This window comes from Sceloporus occidentalis, unplaced genomic scaffold (genome assembly GCF_023333645.1).
Source record: "Sceloporus occidentalis isolate IW3139 unplaced genomic scaffold, rSceOcc1.0.p SCAF_11, whole genome shotgun sequence".
Lineage (NCBI taxonomy): Eukaryota > Metazoa > Chordata > Lepidosauria > Squamata > Phrynosomatidae > Sceloporus > Sceloporus occidentalis.
Genome location: NW_028316991.1, coordinates 9,549,227 through 9,577,039, shown reverse-complemented (window position 1 = coordinate 9,577,039; position 27,813 = coordinate 9,549,227). Strand labels below are relative to the sequence as shown.

Genomic DNA, 27,813 nt, shown 5'->3' with positions numbered 1-27,813 from the left:
ATGGCACAGACTCACCTGCAAGGAGTGGAAATCTCTGCTTCTCAGTTCCTAGAAATCTGGCGTCACTATGATACAGATGGTGAATATACCCACTATTCTCATAAAGTGTTTAAAGAGAAGCTCCTTTCACTGCCAGGTGGATGAGGTGGTAGCCACTGGTAATGAAAGTCAAAGGCACTCTTTACATTAATAATTCTTTTAAAATCTGCAATCTGCCAAGACTTTCTTTTCTTTGATGGACCTCCAAGTGCATGTGATTGTATGTCTATTGCCTTGAAATCTGTAATGTGTTAACGCAAGCCCCAAGGATACCAATGCTTTACCTTCTTATTGTACTCTGCTGAGTTCCAGTTTCTTGCAGTATCACAAGGATGCAGGACATTCTCCTAAAGTGTTGGTTTTTGATTGCAGGGAATGGGTTCATTGAAGGCAAAGAGCTGCAGAACTTTATCCAGGAGCTCCAACAGGCAAGGAAGAAAGCAGGACTGGTATGTGACTTAGAAAATGCAAATATTACATGCTTTACATGAAGCTTCCCTTGCACAGAGCTGTAATTAACCCTTGCTGTGCAGACTGAGTGTCATCTAAATTGTCTCTCTTCAATGCCTGCTTACCTATCTCAGTTGTGATAATCTTTGCTAAATATGGAATTATATTTAACTTTAATTCCCATTAAATAACCCAGCCAGATTGTGAAGCTGCAACCAATGCAATGCTGCCCAAGAGCTGCCAGTAGCCACAGTTAAGGCTTCATTGATTTTAGACTCAACTGCATCTACTTAAAGTATCGCATTTCACTTAAATATATCTTACACGGCTGCCCTTAGAAACCCGGAGGTTGAAAAGTTTAAACTGCTAGAATATTTTGATCCGGCAATCTAATTCCTTACAGCTACCTATATTCAATAATAGCGTTCTGTACTGATGTCTAACTTCCATGTATTTAATGCATTTTAACTATTTCAGTACAAGACCTGTTATTATGCAGTAACAAACAATGTATTTTATAGACACAGTTTGTCACAGTCATTGATTTTATCGGCTATGTGTAGTGTTTCTTTTTTTCGTTTGCTTAAAGGTCGCATTCAAATGTTTAGTCACTCGGACTGTAATTCTTGCTGCATGGACCTGAACACAACCTGCCTGTTTTATCTCTGCAATATTCCCTACAGTTATTTAAGTGTTGGCATCAGGGATTTTTGCCCTACTTGTGTGACCCTTATTACCTGCCATAATTTAGGGCATTACAATGTAACTCAGAATTCTATCATTGGAAGTGAGTTCTGCTTGGTGTTAGATTTTACTCCAGATTTAACCATTGCATTCAAAGGTAGCGGAACTTATAGAGTTTGTTGAATTTTAGTTCTAATAACAGAATGAATGTATGAAAAGGAATATGTATTTGTATATATATTTTCAAATGTTCAGTTATATATCTATATATATTATGACCCATTTTTTATATTTTACCAGTTTATAACAGTTAAAATGTTAAGTAAAAAAAAAATAGTAAGGGAGCAAGTATGGTAAACATATTAGTTATGTATACTAAATTGATACTTTCATATAGTGTTTTAATGATATGTCCTGCATATATTTCTATCTACCCTTATATTATATACGTAATAACTCACCGGACTGTGTTTTTGTATGATGATTTTTGGACATACAACAATATCAAATAAGTCACTTCTGACAAATAATCATCAATTATGTTACAGGATTTATCAGACCAAATGAAAGCCTTTGTGGAGCAATATGGACAGAACAGCGATGGGAAGATTGGCATAGTAGAGGTAGGATCTCTATCATGCAGCAGTATTGTGTGAATAGCTTAGATGCCTGTAACCGTAGTGTGCCAATATGTTCTAAAACAAATTAAAATCTTAATGATATCTAACAGATGCTTAGGATTCATGCACTACTACATCAGTGGACAAAGCAGACGGCGTACTTTTATCAGAATGACAATTGCAGAGGTTAACAGCAGTTACATTTTTGACTCTGCATTTGACTGCTTGCTGTTGTTAGCTTTAAGGACCGCGGTCATAGTGTAAAGATTGTAAGCTCATTGGAGCAGGGCCCTCCACCTGTTTCTATATGACATCTTGTTATTTATATATTGATTGTTATGTCCTGTCTACCCTTTGTACAGAGCTGCACTATAAAAAAAACAATACATAATAATAACAATACACTCATAATGTAATAATATAATAATACTCAGAGCCGGCTACTAGACCAAGAGTAAAAATACACTTTGGCGCCCTCCTCCATTTTACCTAGCATTACATTTTTACACAAATCGTGTGTGTTATGGTGTATTACAGATTCTATACTTTTCTTTGATGTTTTATCTAGAAATAATTGTAGCATTTAGAGCTGTATAACATTGCAATACACTCACATCCATCAAGCTCATTGTTTTTTCTGTAAGTCAAATTGTTGTGTTATACACTACTTGATCTGTCCTGTCTACCCATTGTACAGCGCTACTGAATATGACAGTGCCATATATAAAACAATAAATAATAATAATAACATTCTGTGCTCTTAGAAGGGGGATACATCCGGGGAGACAGAGATACACAGGGATTTGGGGCCCTGGTATAGTGGCTTAGCAGCTGCTGCCATTTCAGACTTGTCCCCTTAGAAATAATATGCCGTTGCCTGGCCCTCTATGATTCAGACACCCCAGACAGCTGCCTCGGATGCTTAAACATAGACCACCCCTGACTGCACCCCAAAAGCCAAGAGAGCCACAAGAAACTGTATCACTTTTGCCACAACTTCTCAATAAACCATATTTATTCTTAGGAGCTGGAATGAAATATTTTACAAAATCAAAAACAACTTCAAATCCATGAAGTATAGTTTTTCTTTGTTTCTACTGGAACTCCGCATTAGTAGAACTTTCCTTTGTATGGTAAACCTAGCAGAACAGTTTACTGTTATGATCTTATATAATATGAAATTACGAGTCGCAACATATCGAGAAAAATCTAAAGTATAGCTATGTTCAAATAAAAAAAAGGTTTGCAAGAAAAGGTACAGAGTCATACATTTGGAGATAATTCTATACTATGCAGTAAATGTACACCTGCCACGGCTGTTCATTATTCCCTAGTGATAATTATATCATAGATACAGGGATGCCATTTTCTGTGTCTGCTATTGAAGCCCATAATGAAGGCTTTGGAGTGGGATATAAATATAGTGCTCAAGTTTCAGTTCCTGTTTTTACCAAAAAAACATGCTGTCTATGAAGTAAAATACCCACTGTTAATCATATGTGGTTTTGAAAACCAAGCTACTTGACTCAATGATAAACTATGGTTACATTGTCCCATATAATGGAGGGTGATCTTGCCATTCTGAAAATGGTGTTGTATATAATTTTTTTTGCTGACTAGTTGTGTTTGATACTCTGGCAAGGGAGGCAGGGGGTAAATGAGCCCTGAACTGCTGTGATTTAATTATTTTGGGCCACGGCTTGAAGCTTTGTTGTGTGTATTATTTGCAATTGAATATGGAGGAACCAGAGGGTTCAGTGTAGAAATGACTCAATGAAAATGAACTTATTGGGTAAATCATTTGTGTATTCTCTTTATTTGTTTCTTTGCGTTCCCTTTTTGTTAAACTCTTACTCACAAGGCAGGATATATTGGGCATCCTGGTTCCAAATATCCTTTAGGCTGCTTTACTGCTGGGTCACCTGGCTGGGATTTTGCCAACCCACCCCAGTTCAATTGATTTCCTTGCTAGGATGATGGAAATTGTTGGTCAACATTAACTGAGAAGACACAGACTATGTTGTCCATGCCTCAGGTCCCCAGGGATATAAGTAGTTAATCGAGTTCAAGTTCGAATAGGCCAAAAACAATTAGTAATATTTTTCATTTTGTTTGGAAACACAATTTGTTGTCACCCTCACTAACATTCTCTCATGCTCACTCTCTTTCACACTCTCATTCTCTCTCTCTTACGCTCTCTCAATGTCTCCTTAACTTTTCTGCCAACTGCTTCCGTGTCTCTCTTTCACAGCTCCGTTTCTTCTCTTGCCTTCTGTCTTCTTTCTTAATCCTCTTCTCATCGCTATCCGTTTAGTTAACCAGGCCTGTGCTAAGGGGCAGAGATCCACGCACACCCTTGCCCCCAATTGGAGGAATGGGGGTGAGGCTGTCCCCATGGGGCATGCCTTAGGAGGCCAGATGAATGCAGACAGAACAGAGAGGAAAGAGAAGCATTTCTGCACTTCTCTTTTTCCCCAGATCCGGCTCCATTATTCCCGCTTCCTGGAGTATTTCTGCAAAAGGGCAGAATCATTGGGACAGCCTCTCTCCTGTTCCTCCAAAGGCTCTGTCTTTTTGCAAAAGCACTCCAAGAGACCTGATTAATGGATCTGACAGTGAGGAGAAGCGGAAGAAGAAAGAAGAAGAGTCAAGAAAAGAAGCTAAACTGCAGAAAAGGAGATAGTGGCACGGAAGCATATGACGGAGAAAGTAGGGAGACACAGAGAGAGAACGCAAGAGAGTATCAGACAGAGTCAAGTATGAGAGAGCTTTTGGGCCATTATAGAAGCCTTGTTATACTTATATATATTTGTATTATTATTATTATTATTTGTTGTTGGGTTTTTTTTGCAACTCCACATATAGTCATAGTATATGTTTTGAGGCACTGTATTTGCTGCAACGCCTCAGAAGGATAGTTTGAATAGGCTCTGCAGTCAGGGCATTTACCAACCAGAATTATCTCATAGGCTTTGAGAGTGTTGGTATTCAATGTCGGTATATGGATTGGTGGGCATTAGTGTATGGTGTTAGCACGAGTATGTGTATAAGTGTATGGTGTTAGTAGAGCTTAGGAAGAGTGTGTGTTTATGCATGTGAAAGTGAGTGTGTGGAGGAATGCTGTTAGAGTGAGCAGGTGTTAGAACAGGTCTGTATGTTCTTTTTTGTGCCTGTCCCAACTATGATTTGGTACAAATTAGCTTATGTAAATTTTTCTAATCATTTTGGCCCATTTGGCCAAAAAATTTTAAGAAAATGAAGAAGATGCGGAAGAAGACGCATTTATTTGTGAGTTGGTAGACTTTGTAAGTGTAGGGGCTGGAAAGAAAGATAACTTCAGCACCTGGAAATAGATAAAATAATGCTTGCTTTGTTGCTACCTATCTCAGCGTGAGGTGAATTGTTAATCTCCAAAACAATTTTTGGATAAACAAAAAGCTATGATATATTTAGTTACTGTGGTGTAATTTATGTACTGTGGCGTACAAGACCACTGCCGGACCCCATTAATGCAGCCGGCCCTCGCTGTGTCAGGTGGCAAGACCCACAGTCTGTACAGCAGGAGACTGCAGTGATTGTCCCAGCTTCTATTTACCTACCTAAAGTCAAACCTATCTAATATAGTCCCATCTGCATGTATTTAACACATTTAATGGAATGGCTGCATTTTACTACTATTGACTTCTTGGACCTTGTTGCTGAGCCTCATTGGAGGGCTAATAATCTGCCCAGGCAGAGAGATCATGGAGATCATGATATAATACATGTTATCTCTACATGGTATTGTATGTCACCAACTAGATATGCCCATCACAGTCAGAAGGGTGCCATAACAAAAGAGGAAGTATATAGGAAGCTTATTATGATTGATGTCAGTCTGTCTGAACATATAATGAATATAATCCAACCAAAACCAAAGGATTTGGTAAAAATCCAGATGGCGCCTTCATTCAAATTTGGTTTATTTCCTCTTAGGCAAATTTTTTACAAATCCAAACCGATCTGCTGTAGTTATGTGAGAATTGTTACATTACTCCACAAGTTCCCTCAATATAGATTATTTAATCTGTGATCATGACCTGTATCGTGTAAAATATATTCATTATTCATTTAAATTGTTGAAGATTTCCTGTTACCTCACACATGGTTTGTCTAATTTATACATGAGTTACACAAGCACTACATGATCCCTTAATTAATTGTACACACACACTGGTACATCCATGAATAATTTATAAATAAACACTGGCAAATGTCGGCATCGATCTTTCACATACCGTTTGAGATAATTGGGTCAAATAATAGTTGAATTTTGTTTTTATTTTTTATATTTTCTTATATAAAATGGAATTTGGAGGATTGTGATGAAGTTGTGATGTTGATTACATATTCTAATAGGTCCCATATAGACACACAGAATTTAAGGCAAATAAGAACCATAAGGCACATCTGGTCTGCCAAAACTTAATCAGCCTGTGGTCTCATCTATATGACTATCCCAGGCATGTTTAAACTCCTTCACTGTATTAGCCTCCATCAATTCTGCTGGGAGGTTGAATATTTCCATATTGAAAAGATGTCTTTTTTTTATGAAGAAGATGTTTTCATCTAGTGAGAGGTGACCATAGTTCATGATTAATTCAGGAACATTTTTCATGGTTTCTTTAATCACTTTGAAGCTTCAAAAATAGAACTATAAATAAAGCAATAAAGTAACTTTCTAGAAAGGCCAGTTGCATTTAAATAAATCTGCCAGTTCAAAGAGCGTGGCTATGGAAATGAATGTGTTCTTGCTGCGTCACTACCTCTTCTACTAGTTTTCAGTAATATTGTAGGGTCTAGAGATTATGTGTAAAGAGTAAATTTGGGGTAAAGTTTAGAATAAAACAATTATTATTTATATTTAAGTTAATGTTCTCTGCTAATATGTAGATAAAGAAATGAAATAAAAAATACAATAATAATAATAGTAATAATAATTATTATCATTATTAGTTCTAGAAGGTAATAGGTAAGGGAACAACACACTGACATTTGTTTATTTTAATGAAGTAAAAAAAAAATATAAGCATAAAAAAATATTATTGCATATATAGTATTTGGTTCCTACATTATTATTCCACTTCATAATCTAGGTATTGCAACGCCAGTGTTTTGATTTTTAAAGATCCGCAAGTAAATTTGAAATAGAAAGGTAGACTATAATAAAAATAAAAGTTGTTTCTATTTCTGAACATGTGGACCTAGAAAGCCAATTGGAGCCTTCCCTGGTCTGTGCGTTTGCTGCCCCATTCTGCCTGCCTTGCTCTCCAAATGCTCAATCTCAGGGGTTTATACACAAGATTTTCACTCCATCCATGCAAAAAATCTGCACCAAACATCTCTCTGACTGTACAGTGTCACTGTATACAGTATATTGTATACATTTCCAATACTTGCATGCATAACATGTTTGCAATCAAATGTATAAACTTGGCTGCTGTGAACCCCTATGTTATGGACATAGTTGGATATTTGCCATTATTGACCATTTACTGTACTACTTATGATGAGCAATTAGCAGTCAGTGTAAGGACCCGGGTCCGTGGTCAGATGGCTACCACGACCCAGAGCGCCCAAAGATGGAGTTGAGGAGTTATTGCGCAGTAGCGGAGTTGGACAGGGCCTGATGCAGGGCGACCGCACTCTCCAGGGTGTCGAGCACCTAGGGTTGTGCAGCCACATACCAGCGCCCTGACATATCAGCGGATGTTATCCAGTTCAAAACAAAGTAATAACCTGCAAGCACCCTGGAGCAGGTATGAGACATAACAGAACATAGAAATGGGCAGGATGCTGCAGGCGGGGAGCATGGAAGCTAAGCAAAGGATATAGCAGAAACATAGCAAGCAAGGAGGACATAGCAAGGAACAGAGAGACCAAGCAAGTAACATAACCAGACAAGACATACATAATACAGGGCACAACAGGGAACAAGCCAGGACACCCCGCTGCCGGGGATACGAGACAGGACACCCCGCTGCCGGGGATACGAGACAGGACACCCCGCTGCCGGGGATATGAGACAGGACACCCCGCTGCCGGGGATACGAGACAGGACACCCTGCTGCCGGGGATACAAGACAGGACACCCCGCTGCCGGGGATACAAGACAGGACACCCCGCTGCTTGGGATACAAGACAGGACACCCCGCTGCTTGGGATACAGGTTACATGAGACTGACACACATAAATACAGGAACTAGCCTAGGACTGTATGATAACTATTGTAGATTCTGTCACATCTTAAGGCCATAGTATGCTTAGCCCACCACTACGCCAAAGTACTCCAATGACGGTGGGTCCTAACACTAATCCCTGCTGACAGTGATACGAAACAAACTAAACATGAAACCCAAACACATAGCAATGAGAGACATACCTTTAGACTGCAGCCTGAGACAAACAGAACACACAGGTGGGACAAAGCTTATAAAGGAAACAGAGCTAAAGCAAAGACCAAGACTGGAAGCAAGGAATCAAAGGTACAAGACAGAGAATAGGGAAATCCAGGAATGGATTACTGCAAAGGGAGGAAAACCGTAGCAAGACTAGAGAAACTATAGCAAGGCAAGGTAAACTAAAGACATGCAGCTCCGCAGCCCGGATGGGGCCTGACAGTCAGTTAAGAAGGAATGATGAACTGTAAGCTGGGATACATCATCTTCTAGGCATATGACATAAGAAATGTAAGTGCAGATCTTTAATTGCAAGTATATTATTAAATTACCATATAGTAAAGTAACAAATGTTAGCAATCTCTTGGGATCGTATATGCTGTATTGATGAAAGTCATTTATTTATGTAAAAACATAGCTAACTTAAATATTGATATAAAAGTGATGTTGTACTTAATGTAGTAAATTAAGTGTGTGTAATAGAACATGGTGTTAGTGTGTGAGTATGTATTAGTGTGTGTTGTTGTGTGTGTCAATATGTGTACGTGTTAGGGCACTTTGCTGTACACTTTGCTGTCCCCGGGGCCATGATGTATGCAAATCAGGATACCAATGCAATCTCAACCAGGAGATCACATTAAATGAAGGAAATTTCCCAGAAATGCATTGGTTATGCCTTTGGTTAAATATTTAATGGTTTGTAAAATGTGAATTACTTAACAACAGAACATTACAATACCATTATGACACAGGAGGTAGATGCTTTTCATTCCTGGAAAAGCTCTCTTACGGCTAGTGGACCAAACACATCTTCTCCTTTTGATCATAAGTAACAATCTTACACTTAACCTAAGGAAATGTATCTAATATATGCGGCTCTGCATACATATAGATGGTACTCAAAGACCGTGCAAGTGACAGTACCCAAGCACTGGTGTAACGGGGGAGTCTGCAGCAAGGGATTCATGTACTCAGTGTTTAAACCACCAGGGTACTTTTAAATCAGTGATGCAGGAACCTTGTCAAGCATAACAGGCCACATGATGCGTGCGCCATCTAAAGTCAAATGACCCCTGGTCTTAGTGAACGCAACATCAGATGACGCGTTTCCCCCATGCACGCTTCGATTCAGGTGGTCCATTAAGTACCACTTTAAGGGAGGAGCTTGGTGCCCCCACCATAAGTTTCACAGGGGGGCCTGGCATCTTTTGTTATGCCACTGTACCCAAGATATAATTGGGGGCACATCAAATGGAGTTACATTTCATAATTATTCTAAAGAAACACAATCTAGAAATTATATACATTTAAAGAATTATAACACATTTTGTACCTCTGATGCACTTGCTTTTGTGGTAAAATTCATTTTATAATATATGCAGTTAATAATAAATAATTCTTGTGTCTAAAACAGGAGATTTCGAACACTTGCCTTTCTATACAATTATGGTCTGTTATTCAGGAAATGTCCTTCTAAGGATTATACGTCAACAAAGCTAATATCATAGGCAAGAGCGAGGGTCATATGAGTAGCTAATACTTAAATTGCAGTCTGATCTTTCGTGACCTTCAATGGAACAGCTGTTTAGTTTCATTTCCCTTCATTTTCCCTTCATTTTCCCTTCACTTTCATAAAATGTTTATGTTCAACTGTGGGGACAAGCATGCTGGGTAGACTTTAACTGTATTATATTTCATTTAAAAAATCTCTGGATTTTCTTTTCAAATTAACTAATTCCTCTGAAGTATGAATCTCCAGAATTATTATTATATATTTGTATATAAAATACCCAGCCCCACACAGGCCTGGACTGGCCATCTGGCAATGGCGAACAGATGCCTAGTGGGCCTCTGTTCGGCATTGCTCCATACATGCCTGATTTGCCATTCCGGGGTAGATCGGGTGCTGTAGTGTATAGCCAGTGGCTTTAATAGGAAGCAGGGCTTTACCAAAGGGGCTTTGTGCCCTCTTAATGATACTTATGTAAGATGTCACTTAGAGTAATATATTTTTTTTATTTTAATTATTTAATTTATAAAGCCTTCTGCTTTTATGTAAACTCCTTATGTGTCCTTGTGACAAAAGAACAGCTATTTATGTAACTGAGTAAGGCTTTAAGAGAATGAATAATGTAGTTCATTTGAAATTATATACTTATCTTATGCTGCGGCAGTGGCGGAACTACCGGGGTCGCAGGGGTCGCGACTGCGACCGGGCCCCGGCGGCAGGGGGGCCCAAGCCAAGGGGCCGCCCGAAATCTTTTTTCCGTTTATTTTTTTTTTTTTCAAATAAGCAGGGGCGTCCAACATGCGGCCCGCGAGACCTCGAGGTGCGGCCCGCGTAAGATCGGCAGCCAGGGCAACCGATCTTACGCGAGCCGCACCTCAGGCCCTACTACTTACTTGTGGGAGGGTCTTCTGGACTGCACAGAGGAAGCGGAGTTCACGTGACATCCTACTTCCTCTGTGCTTTAGCAGAGAAGGCAGAGGGAGGCCACGCCCCCTGCTGAAGTCTGTGAGCGGCATCGAGGAGCTGCAGTGCAGGTAAGGGGGTGGGGAGGGTGTTTGAATGAGTGTGTGTGATTGAGGGAATGAATCTGTGAATGAATGATTATGAGTGTGTGTGTGTGATGTGTGTGTGATAGCATGGATGTGTAAGTGCTGGAACCTAGGCATGATGGGACTGTGATTGCTGTTAGCAATCACACTCCTATCATGCCAAGTCAGCCAGTACATGCTGAAACCTGGCCAGCTGCCCCCTTGTGTAGTGATGCTGCCAGCAGTATGGGGTCTGCACATCACTTACAGCCACCCTGTACCAGCGTGTATTGGCTGACTTGGCATGATAGGAGTGTGATTGCTAACAGCAATCACAGTCCCATCATGCCTAGGTTCCAGCATTTACTGGATGGATGTGTTTGGGGGGGGTGAGGGGGTGGGGGGCCCTTAACAGATTCTCGCACCCGGGCCCTGAGGCGTCTAGTTACACCCCTGTGCTGCGGGTTTCTATATATATATATTATTGTGACTCTAAAGGCTGTGAAACTATGATTTTCTAAGGACCCACCAGACATTCCGAGCTCCTAGAAAACAGGGACATCAGGAGAGGAAAGAGAGGCAGAGCAACAATTGCGAAAACATATGTGCAATTGTGTGATAAAGAAAGTACAGCCTCTTTGAGGTCTAAAAATTAGGTAAATGCAACCTCAGATGAACAACAACACATGACATATTATACCGTGTCATGATTTATTCAAGAACAATACTGTAAAGCCAAAGTGAAGAAGCCATGTTTGAAAAATGATTCAATAGCTTATTGAACAACCTTTAGCTTTCATGTGTTGTTGTTCATCTGAGGTTGTATTTACCTAATTTTTAGACCTGCTAAGAAAAAGGGGATTGTTATTAAGTCCTGATATGTAAAACTATAGCATTTAAAGAGGTTGTACTTTCTTTGTCACGTGAATGCACAAGGAACTATGTATCTTGAGTTAGGTCCCACGTTTTCTGGGTGGATATTAACTTCAAGTTGAAGTTTCTTTTTCAGTATAAAACAATATTTCATGCACACTGTTTTTTCCCTGGTGGAAAAATAAATATGCATAAACTAATGAATTAAGAATATAGATGGAGCTTTTTGATACACACGATAAAGCGCTGTTCCATAGAGAATGTAATTGTGTTGCTGACTCAAGAATGTAAATTGTCCTGTCTCAACTATAATGTGAGCTACAAATCTAGGCATTATTTTTTCCAGATCTTTGTAGTGCTTTTTAAATGTTGGAAACAATTAATTCCATTAGGTATCCTGTTGCTGTTACTTGATGTCAGGTGAGAAGGTTGTGGTATTTATGACCCATTCTAATGCTGATCATCTTCACCTGGACAGAAAAAAATGGGGTAAATAAATCATTGAGGTCATCCAAAGAGTTATGAAGGCAGCAAAGCTCTCCCTTTTATAGTCTCACATGATCCATACTCAAAAGCTCTTCCCTTTCCGATGTCCTTAAAGTCTCCTGCTGAGTGCTTACTTGTGTATGTTAATGATATTCCAAACCCAATCAGGCAGTCCTTCATTAATGCTAAATCATTGGTTGCTATCTAAGCCCTCACCACCCTGACACATTAAATGTACCTGGAAATTAATGGGGCAGCTAATTACTGGCCCCTACACTCTGTATACCTTACTGTTTTCTGATACAGAATCATAATATATCCTTTTTAGTAGGCTATCGCCATTAATTTATTTCCTATGAGTAATAACTGGCTCTATATACTCAAAGAACATCAAATGCACCATCATGCAGCCCTTACATGAAAGGAAAGTCTAATGCCCGTGACACCAATACTATAGAAGGCATATCAAAGTACTCTGTGAGTAACCCTATCCTTCATATGCACTTACAGCCATAGAATTCTGCAGAAACCCACCATGTATTTGCAAAACAGACTACAAATAAGCATACACTTATCTTATGCATTAAAGAGCTTCATTAGAGGGTCTCTCTCTCTCTTAGTCATACAGTTGACAGTTGTGTTGTATGTACCCATTATGCATTATATATATATATATATATATATATATATATATATATATATATATATAGCTTTTATAATTAAAACAGGGTTGTTGATTGTTGAGCATGGTGAGTTTGTAGCTGTTATGTGAGGTTTATGGATACAAACATCCACAAGGCGGGAGTTTGAAAGTCAAACACTCATAGACTAAACGACTTATCGTTTGTGAAGATGCTTTAGGTAATTACGAAGCTTAAAGCCAATATGTCATTTTTACAATCCTATATGTCTTATACACTAAACAAACGTATGTAATAATGCTTACAAAGAAAGTAAAGTAAAATGACCATATTAAAACCCCATCTTATACAATCTTTATACAAAGGGAATGATACAGTATGTTCCCTTTTCTTCTTTTTCACAAGATCTGCATGGTTATTCTGCCTCATTCTGTTATCGCTCATCTATTGTTAAGCTGCTAATTGTTCTTGATTTGTTTAGACAGCATTATAAGGGGACCTGAGGAAAATGGTTCATAACTTCATAGCAGGAAACATACTAGCTGACGTTGGCTCTGCCACTGTCAGTCTCAGATTTAATGAAGAGTACTTTTAAACTAAATATCTAAAAAAAAATACACGGGCAAACAAAAAGTACAGTTTTTAGTTTTTTTTAAGTCATGATTTTAGTTGTTCTAAAAGCTTTGATGGCAGCATTTGCCCTTTAATTGTCTTATGAACCTACCCCTCAATAAATTAAATATTGGTTTTATCTCATCAAGTTTCTTTGAAAGCGCAAGCTGCCTAAGCGGCGCGCTAATTGTCCATTGCTGGACATTAGTTATATAATAAGGGTCACTAAAAGGTCAGGTTAGTTAAGGCATAAAGTTTTGGTGGGCTAGGCTAGCTAAATCTAATTCTAGGTTACTGGGCAGGCAGTTTATTTAGCGCAGCTGATTGGTTTATCAGCTGTGCTGCAGCACTAGGTTTGATTGGGCTTTCTGTGCGGCGGGAAAAATAAGCACAGCTGATTGGTACAGTCAGCTGTGCTTACAGTGTGAGGCAACTGTAAAATAAATAAATAGCTGCTCGCAGGGTGATTAAATTCACCTCAAGAAAAATCTTCAAGGAGCTGTTGCTGAGCAAGCGTCCCACCCCCCCTCCCTTTTGTTTTAAATGTAAGGTATGTTATATTGTCGTAGTTTTATAAGGGGTAAAGGTCGCCTCTGTGTTGAGGTGGATAGAGGCTTGGTGTTACACAATCTGGCTGAGAAAAGGGGCGGATTGTATTTGGTGTATTATTTATAAGAAGTTATTTGGTTATTACGTTAAATGGTTTGTGTTGTTAATGCCTCTTATACCATTTTAAATAAAGCTATGGCCAATTTTATCCAATTTACAATTCTGTGTCTGTGGTTATTTTATTGATTTGTTAGAGGTTAATATGTACATGCAATGGACAAGTGTATTCACAATTAGTTTGCACACCCAAAAGGTTAATTTTCTTATACTGAGTGTACACACTGCAACAGACTTACAAATGACTGGAACAATTCTTTGAGATAACTGTAACTGAAAATAACAATTGAAGTCTGGTGGTCCTGCAATTGTAGACTCCTGGGTAATGGATTGAAGCAGTACAATAAACTTAATCAGATCAAATGAACAGAAACATTTTAAAAATGTTAATTTTCCTTTTGTTTCATATCTCAGGTTGTGATTTTTTTAATTATATATACATTTCCAGACTGAAATTTATATTGCCAAATTTGGATATTTTTTAACCAAGTGTCAAAGAGAATTTGGTTGTTTTCCCTCATGTTTATTCTCACTGACAGCAATAGAAATTAACAGGTAAAACTCCTAAATCTGCTTAACTTCTCACAAAGAATTAGGTACATTTAAACAACATACCACCAAAAATAAAGCTTTCATCATCACCATCTTCTGGGTGAAGCACAGCTGTTACAATCTTCAATCACTGAGTAGGGAAGAACTGTTAGATCGTGCCCACTCCTCACTCAGGTTCTTCCCACTCCTGATTATTCTCTGCCCACTCTGCTCACACCCCAAGCTCCACGTGTGCGTTAGAGTGAATGTGTTAATGTATACTAGCGAGTGTTAGTTACTTGGTGGGGGGCAACAGGGTAAAAAGTGCCAACCTTCCCCTGCATGCATAGATTAACATAATATACTGCACATGATTTATTTATAATACTAACATCAACAACGTATTCTACTAAAGATAATTCTTGTTTTTTAGCTGTGTATCTTTTGGTTGATGACCTGCTTTCTTTTAGGGGCTGGTTTGTTGGGGTAACCAAGGATATTTCTGTATTTCCATAAATACTGTTCTGACCTCACTGTGCAGAGGACATTGGGGTCGTTATTGCATAATGCAGCAGTCGTGGAACAGTAGCCGGGATTATGGTGACTGAGCAGAACTGGAAATGATGAGCATTTTGCTGTGCTTTAGTTCCTATCACATAGAATGAGCAGGCGGCTAGATATAATTTCTTTTATTTTTTTCTAATTTATATATAAACCCTTAGGCATACATGGACAGCTTTGTTTCTGCTATTATATTACAGAAACAATGATAAATCAGCTGTGTTTGGCTGTAACGGTTATGTGGGTCTTGTGCTTTAAAGGGCTATTAAACTTTTACAATAATGCTGTCCTCTTTGATAGAAGCCACTTATTTTTAATTCACGTCTAGAATAGGAAAACAAGGTTTATCGTCTGAGAGACACCTAATTTTCTGCGGATGTCCGACTGGCAGCTGTCCGGCTCTAGATGCATGCTGACGCTGTCAGCGCATATCTCGACCAGACCTTTTCAGACAGGATGCTGAGAAACCTCCTTTCCCTGTTATCGCCAATGTTATTTTAAACGTTTACTGGCACTTAAAGTTTATGGTTGTGTAGCCATGCAACTGACACCATTTTACGAGGGAAGTCACCAAAAAATAGTCTTGTAGTGCAGTTTACCATCATTCATACACAGTATCTTGACTTTTAGGGCTGTAGAATACTATGATACCCACATTCCCAAACAGGCAAAGCTCTAAGAAAAGAAAGTTATCAGGGGAGGAAAGAGGAACAGATATATCTGGGTGACTTGGGAACAGAGGGGTACCCAGGAACCTGCCAATGTCCCTCCTGAAGAGCGATGCAGGTTGGACTGCCTACTCTTGCCGCTACCACAACACTCGAGCCTTTACTTCCCTGAATTGATTATTCCACTGGTTGGAAAGTTACTTGTGAAGCGTAGGGTATCCTGGTCTTCAATGTTTTGCTTGAACTAAAAGCAAAACTGGAAAAGATTTTATTTCTAGGAGATTGATGTGGCATGACATGATGTTCTTATCTGCATCTTCATGTAGGCTGAATAAAATTAACTCTTGTTGCATTAATTATACATTGAGTATACCTGTATATAGGCATGTAGATGAAAACTAGAGTAGCAGTTATGTAAAACATAAGACTGTACGGTTCCTTTAAGTTACATGAGTACAAATAGGATACATAGGGGGTTTTTTTTGGAAATATAAAAAAATAACCCATAACTTCACCTTGACACTGTTCTGAAATCTTTCAAATGTAATAAGCTACCATTTCAGATTGTGTTGGGTTATATCAATATTTAATTATGTTTATCTTATTTTACAAAGATTCTATCCTTAGGAACCAAGCCAAATATTTAGAATGGATGGCACTGCAAAACTGTAACCTTGAAACTAGCCTTAGGTGATTTCCTGGAAGGAAGGCTCAGTTTAACCTCCCGGTGTTACCGTTGTCATATTGACAAGCAAATATCTGGTAATGAATGAGTGGTCACATAAGAGAATGAAGTAATACATAATAACTCATTGGGGAGAAAATCATCATTTCCTTTCAATATGGTAATATAATTAATTTAATAATAATATAATAATTTATATTAAATATGTAGATATGTACAGTATATATGCATGGATCAGCCATAACATTTGGACCACTGACAGGTGAAGTGAATAACACGGATAATCTTGTTATCATGGCACCTGTCAGTGGTCATAATGTTATGGCTGATCGGGATAGATGCTTCCCTCCCTCCAACTATATATTTTTATACATGTATATAAATGATTTCTTCTGTTTAAAAGTAAAACTCAAAATGTAATCATTGAATCTAATGAAAATGAGAAAATGAAATATATATATATATATATTTATAAATATATTTTTTTTAGAGATTTTTGATATTGCAACTTTTTTCTGATACAATTACATAATAGTTATCTAGCATGAATAAATATCCATCTATTTAAGTATTGGGTGACAAAAAAAGCAAACGCAAACATGAATGTTGTGTTGGTGTAAGCAACATGATTTTAGAATGAATTTGCACAAAAAAGAGAAAAATCACCAAAGGCCGTACTGTATATTTATCTCTTTGCACACATTAGAGATTAAAACTCTTCGTGGCTTTTGTTCCATAACTAATCTGTCTGACAGCAATTAGTGCCAAGATTAGATTTGTACATATTATCCAAAAATAAACATTGGTTTAAAAACCCTCAAGTTTGTAAACCATATAAAATCGAAGGCTCTAATCTAGAGCAAGTGATCATTTTGGATATTTTTTCTGTCTCGCGTATCATATTACAATGTAACAGACTGGATTGTAAAATTAGTCTTGTCTTTGATAATACCGCCTCTATTATATGGGCTCCCGTACATGTTTGTTATCCAAGATCTTAAAGGCTATGTTGCTACATATGTTTGTTTAGTTTTTTCTTGTGTGTAACCTTAATTCCTATTTGATATAACAAAATCCCTGACCTTTATTTGTTTGTTCTAAGTAATATTATACATATTAAATTATAATTAAGGGCATATGTTTATTTTGAAATGTCATGTATCATGTGATGTTACAAGTAATCACATGATGTTTATGACATAGCACTCATGATGCAAATGTAAGCGGAAACTCAGACGCAGGGACAGCGTTTTTCCTGGAAGGGTTTCCATTTTTGGAGATGGTTGAACGTTTTTGTCTATTGTTACTTAGCAATCAGATAAAAACATCAAGTTATTCCATACCTGATTCCGGGGAACTTTCTAGGGCTGGTACCAGAGCTCCAAAACAGTACCTCGGCCTTATTCACAAATGTGTTGACATTAACAAGCGGCGTCATCATGCCAAGAGTGACATTAGGACCTTGCTTCCTACCTTAAGTATTGGGAAATAATTAAATATAAAAATACATTAAATGCAAGTACGTTTTTTTAAGCAAGAAACAGCATTTGTAAGTTTATGTTTTTAATCGAAGGAATATGGACCATATTTACTCTTCTAAGAATTTCCATTTCTTACCAAAGCCTCCAGCTGTTGAAGACAAATCAACCCATGTGTCTCAAATCAACCCACGTGTCTCTGGATTGATACATTGGTACAGGCGGCTATAAAGCCTTTTTTACTTGGCTTCACCTAGTAGATTTTGTGTTAATTTGCAAAGTTTAATGCTGTAGCGTTGAAAAGGGAAGCATGGCTTTAAAGTGCATGTGCTAAGCATTCGGCAATTTGACCCTGTAACTTGGATGTGTGTTTACATCAGCAGGAAGCTTTTCTATTTCCCAGAGGAAAGTATATGTTATTTCTTTTTTCTGTGTAATAGTAAGCAGCAGTACGCGATCAGTATTTTCCTAATCTCAAATTACAAATCCCAGTCATTTTAGGGCAACACATAATATTCTCTGTGTATTAAATACTTTTATTTCCAGTGGGTGCATGGATATCCACCTACAAGGCGAGATCTATTTTTTTTTTATCATTGTTTAAACCATAATTCCCATCATACGTCCCCATCGCGTTTAGTTTCTGGATATGTTGGATTACTTTAGGGCAGGCTATGTTTGAAGAGGGTGTAGGGACCTTTATGTTCTCAGCTATTGTTGACCTACAGTCTTGTTATCTTTGCAAAGCCTGTCCATGCCCTGCAGAGCTCAAAAGCATATGAGGCTGTGCATCTTATTCTGTGATTATCTTGACATGATTAGAGGTTTTACAGAATTCTGCAGATATCGAACTACAAGCTGACATCCGTTCTCATCTTTCAGCCTGCTTTATTCTTTACATATACAACATGTTCCTAAAAGAATGTGTGGTTTCCATAATAAAGGTGTAGGCCACTTATATTTCTTTAATGGTTCTTAAACCATGTCCATGATTAGCGCCTTTAAGATCACCATGGATGATGACAGTTGTAGATTAACAATGGTTGAAGAGAGGGTGTCTACCCCTGCTACAGAGCATTCAGTGTTGATCATCAGTATATAAATAGAAGAACAATTAATTCCAAATGATTTATAAATGGCGATAGCTTTAAGCGCTTTTATTTCCTGTTAATTCAAATATTATCACAATGTTTATTGCCTTGAAAACAGGTCTTGCCCATTCTACCAATAAATTAATGAATTTTAATTAAAGATACGAGAAAACATATTCTCACCCATGGAAATGTGATACATTTAATCTCTTAATCTGTGTGTTATGAAAAATATTTTTTAGTGAAAAGTAATACATAGGTTTCACTCGTATTATCTGTCTTTTTCAGCTTGCTCAAATCTTGCCCACAGAAGAGAACTTCTTGTTGTTCTTTAGGCAGCAGTTGAAGTCAAGCGAGGAGTTCATGCAGGTATTTTGAATCAATCTCTTTGAGCGTCTTCCACCTTCACGTCAAAAACAAGTAACTGTTAAAGCTGTATATATGCAGCCCACAGTACTGTCTGAAAACTAAATAGGTGGTATTTCTTTACTAATATAATAGAATGTACCTTCCCAGAATTCTTCTGAGATACAAATAAACATATAAAGAACAGTGGCTCACGCTCTCCAGTATTACTGGTTTCTATATTTTGGGCATTCAAGTAAAATTCATTTTAGTTGAAGGTAGAAGGTGTGTGGAACCAGGATGAAGAATTTTAGACCTTTATTATTTCTATAATTATTATTAATACAATGATTATCCAGGGAGCTTAAATATGGCGTGGGCCCTACATCCCAACCATGTTGTTCTGATAGTAGTAATATGTTACTTCATAAATTATTATTATTTTAGATTACAAAGGTTTGATGGTGGCGGAGGGTGCATGTTTGATGGTGCATGTTTCTGAAATAAGACACAATCAGAAAATCTTCCAGTCCGTTCACCCAATGGTGATTGGAATGATTTACAGGCTAATCCCATGTGCTAATATGTTCAGCACCTGCCTGGATGAAAAATCCTACTGTTCTTTTCTAATACAGGTATTTTCTTTTCAATGGGGGGTTAGGGGATATATATTTTCCCCAGTAGAAAACTGTAGGATGGTAATATGGCTATTACCAGTTCTGAAATGCACTCAAAAAAACAACGGAAGAGTCACTATTAAACATGTTAACCCACCTCTTTCTGCCCCTTTGTTATGAGATCAACAAAAGGCTTTCTGTCTAGAGGATTAGGAGAAGGACATTTTAGGGGAAATGTAAGAGGTGGCTATACACTGAGATACGTATATAGAAACATGTAATACACATACAGAGTGAGACACACACTACACTGATATAGACGAACACGTAGAAACACACAGAGACGGCTGGAAGGGCAAACAAGCAATTAACAGGCAAATGCAATGTAAAGTCATTGTCTGTGACATCTTCAGAATCCTGGTGTCAACAAAAAAGTGACAGGAGTCATTACTTTGCCTGTTCAAACCATTTAAATTCCAATGACTAAATGACACAGGTAATATTCTTTACGGTGGACAATATATATTTCAGCTTAATTGAGAAATGTAAGGTTTAAATTTCAGAACTCTTGAATTTTTCAGACATGGAGAAGATACGATACTGATCACAGCGGCTTCATAGAAACCGACGAACTTAAGGTAATATAAACAGAAATGTAACACATACAAAACAAAATTAGTTTTGCTTCCCTAGAGGAGAAATATCTTTGTGTGTTTCATTTCTCTAAAACAGCATGAAAACAAAGAATTGAGGGAATCAGAGAATAGTTTGTGGAATTAATTAAAATAAACAGGGAGGTATTTTCGAAAATACAAAATTTTTAAGATTAGTTGTATAAATACAGAATTTTGGTATGTATGTGTTCTTTTTTATTTCCTTTTTATTGTTTATTTAATTGCTGCCCACTGTGATTTTTGACATCTATCAAATAAAAGTTAAATTAATAATATAAAAAATTATAATATAAAATAAAATATATCATTTTAGCAATGCTCATTTGCTAAAGTTATACTTTGTACTAGGACCTGGAATTCGTTACACTGACTAGTTTGTGGCCGCAATATTGGTGACAGCTGATGCTGTGTTGCTGCATCATTATATGCTCATATGATTGTCAAAAATACATATTTTACTCTGTGACTTCATCAAGACAGAGGATTTTTTTTTGCTTGTATAATCTACGGAGCAGTCTGTACCTCTGAGGCTGTTCTGTTTACATTTATAATCTAATCTAAAACAAGTGTTTTCTGTAATCATATATTTTCTTAAGGGGAAATCTTGCCCAGTTTTTATACTAGGGGTCAAATGGGTTTAATGGAGAATCTGCCCAATGCTGTATTCTTGCCTTCTAGAGAAGATGTGGTGTCAGGTTGCTTTAACGGAAGAGGCTTAGCATTCATCCAAAGTGTTTCGCATGGAGACACTCCTGTTTCTCTACATCCATCCTTACGCAACATTTAGAATGTTTTTGTGTAGTATGAATGCCATTCAAAATCTAAATTGTTCTTTGTTGTATTGTTGGAATTAAGGGTTCCATGTATTGCTAGTTTTTCACTAAGGAACAGAACATATTTGCTACCCTTCACCTTTGATTTAAAATGATGTTTCTTCTGTTACTCTTGGTTATCTTTCTGAAATTGTATTGTCCCGCTTAATGCCTCAACAGAACTTTCTCAAAGACTTGTTAAAGAAGGCAAATAAACCATATGAAGAATCAAAATTAGATGAATATACCCAAACTATGGTAAGAGCCTCACTGCTTTTGGACAAGAGTAATAGCTTGTATAAATGATACTAATGAGTAGTAAATACTCTTCTTGATACAAAGACAACATTATTTTATAACCTTAGATGAACTACTATATAATAAATGTGAAACAAAGATGCTATGCGATCAGCATCATATTGTTCTATCTATGCACCCTCTGAAATAAGGAAACTAAAACACTGGATTATGTGTTAAATATAAGAAGGCAAGCACTCTTTTATTTCATACATAGTTGTATTCCTTACAGGTTTATATGCTGAAAACCTGAAACGCATTTTGGTTCTCAGACGGTTAATTCATTTTTTTACATTCAACATTGATTGTAATCCAGAGAGATTAACAACAGCTCAATCTTTGCAGACATCCCATCGTGACACCATTCAGTTTAATGAACACCTAGGATCATGGTTTGCCATATGTCTCATGCAGTTAATGCAAAGAACATTTTCCCAGTCACAGTCTACATCCATGATCGATATTTGATAGCACCTTTATATTGATGCTCACAGTCACTAACATTTAGGTTCTTGCACTTTTTAGAGGATATGTAATATAAAAAAAGAGTTTATGAGGACTCTACTTGGTAGAATTGCTTAAAAGTGCATTTGCTTGGCTGGGATCAACAATTGAACCCATCATTTATATCCAACCAGCCTTCAAGATCACCTGCTGTCCTCAATAGAAAGGGTGTCCCAGGCACAGTGGGCTACTGGTCATTTGCATTATTATGTCCTACATCCAGTCAATACCTGTTGTTGCTGAGTTCCATCTACTAAGTTCTACCAGAGTTACTGTCCTTAGGCTCCTGTAATGTGTTGACACTCGTAGCCATATTGGCACATCCATTCATGCTTGTCACTTCCTTTGACGTTCCTGAATGCTTAGTCTTTTGAAAGAATATAGTCAACCAGTCATTACTTTTTGTATTCCTTCCAAATTTAAAAGAAATCATAATGTGTCCTCTTTGGGATGTTGACAAACAAACATTGTTTTCTGTTCCTTAGCTCTTCAACATCTTTCTTCTATGAACTGGGGACATGTTAAACTGTAAATTAATATAATATAGGTCTAATTTTCCCATGAAGCACCAAATGTTTCATAACTGTTTTACAACCCGAGCAGCCGTCAACCATAGATAAATGTCCTCATTAGTAACATTTTCCCCCGAACCTATAATTTCTACACATGACATTGATGCTGAGTGCCTGGAAATCTCAGGGTGCCGGTATGATCTATGACAAAATTCAAGCTGACACATTCATTTTGTCTCTTCGTTAAATGAACCTCATCGTACTGATGTAATGAAATATTATGTGCAACCATATTTAATAATAGTATCCCATTTATAGATTTATAAGTGATCTGCTATCATGCTAATAGTTAATAGAAGCAGATAGAAAGATGGGTTTTTATGCAGCTGCTATGCAAAGTCATTAAGGGCTGTTATATTCTCTTATGAAAGGCACACTCTGCTATTATTAAGTGTCCTAATTCTTAATGAGTAAAAAATGAATGTAATTTAAAATGAGAGAATCACAGGAGAATCGGGCAGAGTATTGTATGTGCTTTTATAAAAGCTGCACCAGTTAAAACATAAAACGCGGTCGTGTTTCCAGTCCCACTTTTTCAAAAGTATTGCTTTTGAAAATCCTGTTTCTATAGAGTACAATGCTTGGTGTTAGTACGAATGGTTGGCAATGTATGTAGTTCAACCCAAAGCCAGACTTGCAGAATATACCCGCATTCAAGCTTGTTTCACATCTTTTTCTAAGAATAATTCGGCCCATCTAATCTGCACGTTATTTCTGCTAAATCTCAAACCTGAATCAGTCCTTTGACTCAGGAAAGTTTTGTGCCGATCACAAGTATGTTTGAGTTCCATTACTGTATTAGCCTCTACTACTTCTCCTGGGAGGTAGGGTGACCACATCAGCCATGTTTTCCAGGACAAATAACATTTTTAAATATTGCTGACCAGACCAGATAAAGTGCAGCCCTGCAGTGTGGATAATATATAACCAACTAATTAGTTCCCTTCCATGAGTCCCACATACTGCAGGGCAGCATTTTATCTGGGCTGGTCATCGATATGAAAAACATACATGCCCTAGAAAACATGGCCAATGTGGTCACCCTGCTGGGAGGATGTTCCATTGATCTACCACCCACTTAGTAAAGTAAAACTTCCTTCCATTACAGTTAAGTCTTTGATTATTATTATTATCATCCTCTTTTTGTATTTGCTTTTCTTGCTAACTGGTTGTTTTCTGTAAAAAAACAACAACCGGACATCAATATTATTCCATTAGCTCTATGTGTAATGATCATATAATAAATGTACCAGAACATCTACTTACAGCACTTGTAAAGTGAGACCATATTTTAAGCTTAGTGGGGTTTATTGGTCTCTATAATCTTTAGTGTTCTTTACCTAAAGTGTTCTATTTTTTTCTTATAAGAAACCATAGTAGAAATGTATTAATTTATTACAGTTGACTTTGTTCACAATGTACCATTGAGATAATTTTGATGATTTTTTTGGGGAAAAGGCCAATTATACTCAATGGATTGTATATTATTTTGAAGAACTTGTATTTTGACATCTCATTTAAGTATTAGATATGATAAATAATTGTGTTGTGATTTTTATCATTTCCAGCTCAGGATGTTTGACTCCAATAATGATGGAAAACTGGGCCTTACAGAAATGGCAAGGTAAGATTCAATACTTTGCAATAATAAGTTCCTTAGCAACATAATGTAAGAAAATTAACTAAAACCTTTGCAGAGTCAACTCAACAAGTCTTGAGGGGTCTACTGCATTCGAATGTTCTCAACTTGGTAGAGAAGTTCTCAACAACAGTCTGGCAATATAAAGCCTTATTTTATTTTTTTCTGCCTAATATAGTATATTTTTAAAACAAAGTGGGTAAACAGTGCTTCATGTCAATCAAATGTTAAATACGGCAATTACTTCTAGATTAATAAACCTAAAGAACTATGGTACAAAAAACATTTTCCAAACATGTTTTCTTAACCAGTATGTATTAAAATGTTTAAAAAAAAAATGCGTAAAAACAACAAAATAAATTAAATAAAAATGCAATTTTCTAATACTAAACCACCATTTAATTTTTTAGAAGAAATAATTTTCACGCTGTGCATGTTTGTAACTAATAATTACTGTTTATGGAAAAAAAACCACTTCATGGCTTTTGAGGAATTTCCAGTCATGCTGTTAGAGGCTTTAACTACTTTTTTATGGTTTGAAGATTCATGTGAATGGAATCGGTTTCCGCTGTGAATTTCCTTAGCAACCATAGGATGACATAAATATCATTTGTGCTGCCTTCCACATGTCTGACCACATAAAATTCTAAAATAACAGCTGGGACATGACATATAAGAAATTATTAAGCGGTTTACCTCATTAAAGCTTCTCCGACAATTCCTTATATTAAAGCATACTACCAAACACAATGTTATAATGATATTACACATATAGATTAGATAATAGATATCTAAAATGTATAAAAATCAGTTTTTGCGTGCAAATTATCTAAGACAACAAGGATATTTGTAGTCATATAGTCATTGTATATTTACAATGTAAAATATGTTGGTTGGCAAATACGAGAGGCCATATTGCTTTCCTACCAATAGTGAAGCCTGGACGAGCCATGTAGCACACTAGACAAATGCATTGAGGGCCGCTAGCCAACACCAAATATACACTAAGTTTGCCACCGGCTTTAAAGGCCCAGTTACACACAGCGTGAGCATAAAAACGTGGCATGCGGCCTCTCATATCCAGCAGGCAGCTGCCGAATTTAAAGTGCTAGAGCCACCAGAGTCGCCCCCAGTCCTTCTATGGTTACAATACTTTGGCAGATAAATCCTGTTATTTGCTTCCACTTTCCGTAGTGTAAAATTTCGACGTCTGCCTTTATATGACACAGAAGCACGATTTAATTACATTTTCTGTTTTCCCAAAGATTGCTTCCCGTGCAGGAGAACTTTCTTCTAAAATTCCAGGTATGACAATCTTAACATTTTTTATGTAAGAAAACGTACTTATTTGTTAAAGTACATAGGTATAACTGCAATTCTTTTTTTTTTTTTGTAGGGTGTAAAAATGTGCGAGAAAGAATTCAACAAGGCTTTTGAATTATATGATCAGGTATGATTTTGTTCAGAAATTATTACATAGAGAAAGTAACTTCTTTCTGCATTTTTACATGAAAAGGCATGATTGTATGTATTATTATTATTATTTATTGTTTTATGTAGCCCCATCAAATTCCGTAGCGCTGTATAATGGGTAGACAGGACATAATAAGTAGTATATAACATAACTATTTAACTTACAGAACAAAAGGCGAGGAGGGCCCTGTTATAGCATCACATGGCTTTCATGGTGTAAAACAAGCACTCCAAGGGATCTTGCTTTTGAAAATCTCACCAAATTGTAACATTTCACTATTCTGTGGATCAATCTGAATATGATACTTCCACGTGTATATCCATTAAACCAGGCAGCCAGAGTGGGTAGGGCATTCATGTGCAGAAATTTTTATTATTAAAGAAAGTAGCAAATGGTTACAGAAGCAGACGTTGAGTTTCCTTCATAGTGTGTAAAATATGTTCTTTCACCCAAAACTTCCTGGTGAATAAAGTTAAATATTTTCCCCTTAAAACTCTATGAAGAAGGAAAAAAACACAGTAGAAGTGTTTTCATTGCATTAATTTAAGACAAGTTTAAACAAGACCAAGAGTTTGTTGCATGATGTCCTCATCCACCTACGATGACCTATCTCTTGATGACTGTAAGAAATCTTGGAACCAGGCTGTATTTGTCAGGAATAATACGATTGGGGACATATGGGAAACTCTAGCTCACTCATGGTTATAAACTACAAAGGGTTTCTGTGGTTTTCTACAATGTTTCAGATGTTCAAGATGTCCAAAGGTTATTTTTAGTGTTTTTTTTCTGATTGTTTTAGAAAACTGCAGAAACCAATCCGCCTAGAATTTATAGGTTCCTAAACAGTAGGAAAGTCCTTACTGGAGGACTGGTGACATTTAGCCCGTGGGGCAATTCCATCTCGAAGGCCCAGTAATAAAGCAACATACAGTGAAAGCACATTTGGAAAACAATAATGCTCAGCGGGCACTATCCAGTCTGGTTTTAAAAAAGATTAATAGAAAGGGAAAGCAAAAAAAACATATTAAGAGAAACAAAGATACAAGTAGTGGCCCAAAATCTTTAGATCAGAGCAGCTCAGGGGGCAATTATCCCCCTGTCTCCCTTGCTAGTCCTATAGAACTGTATAAAACTCATTCAATGAAAATATTAAATGTGTTCATTTAAAGAAGATTCGAGCTTGGTGAAATAAAAGCAGCATTGAAAACACATTAAATGCAAGTCTTTCAGCTCAGCTTTTCATTTACTACCATACAGGATGGAAGCGGCTACATCGATGAAAATGAATTGGACGCCTTGCTGAAAGATCTTTGCGAAAAGAATAAAAAGGTAATCACTGATTTTATTTTTGGAAGGGATAATTTGGATTTAAATTAGGTTTCAAAATCTGGCTAATTTATAAAGTAGGATAAAGAGCGAACGGTCTGTAATTGCTGAAACACATTAAATCTCCTTAGCCACAGTAATACGAATGTAAATCCTTCACTCAATGTGTCGGTCATGGACCTTTGGAGATGCTTTTGAAACACTTGAAGGAGCTCAGAAGGCTAGTTTTACTGAATATATAAACAGGAGGGCAGTCATTGAAGAGGTGCAGTTGCTATGATAAACTGGGGAAAATGTTGCCTTTTTTCATGTGCAAATTGGTTTGGTCTTTTGGTTAACTAAACTGGATTACAATTATCATTATCTGTTCTTTAAATAGGAACTAGATATTAACAGCCTTTCAACATACAAGAAGAGCATCATGGCCTTATCTGACGGAGGAAAGCTGTACAGAACAGAGCTGGCCTTAGTGCTTTGTGCCGATGAAAACTAG

At 37.1% G+C, this 27,813-nt stretch overlaps 1 protein-coding gene across 2 annotated transcripts; it reads left to right on the top strand.

Moving 5' to 3' along the window:
• On the top strand, positions 1–27,813 carry LOC149305534 (calbindin-like). 2 transcript variants are annotated; one of them, XM_089477348.1, is made up of 11 exons: positions 1–79; positions 412–488; positions 1,722–1,796; positions 19,349–19,429; positions 20,604–20,660; positions 21,689–21,766; positions 24,450–24,505; positions 25,786–25,825; positions 25,917–25,970; positions 27,252–27,323; positions 27,700–27,813. In XM_089477348.1, the coding sequence occupies exons 1-11, from the start codon at positions 1–3 to the stop codon at positions 27,811–27,813; spliced, it is 783 nt and encodes a 260-aa protein (XP_089333474.1). The 2 variants fall into 2 exon arrangements, with proteins under 2 accessions (XP_089333474.1, XP_089333475.1); XM_089477349.1 differs by lacking the exon at positions 1,722–1,796.

Bases quoted from the DNA above. Each gene is read 5' to 3' on its own strand.
- LOC149305534 (XM_089477348.1), top strand. From the start codon at position 1: ATGGCACAGACTCACCTGCAAGGAGTGGAAATCTCTGCTTCTCAGTTC. The intron at 20,661-21,688 runs GTAATATAAACA...ATGCCTCAACAG, and splicing joins TAGAAACCGACGAACTTAAG to AACTTTCTCAAAGACTTGTT. The intron at 24,506-25,785 runs GTAAGATTCAAT...GTTTTCCCAAAG, and splicing joins GGCCTTACAGAAATGGCAAG to ATTGCTTCCCGTGCAGGAGA.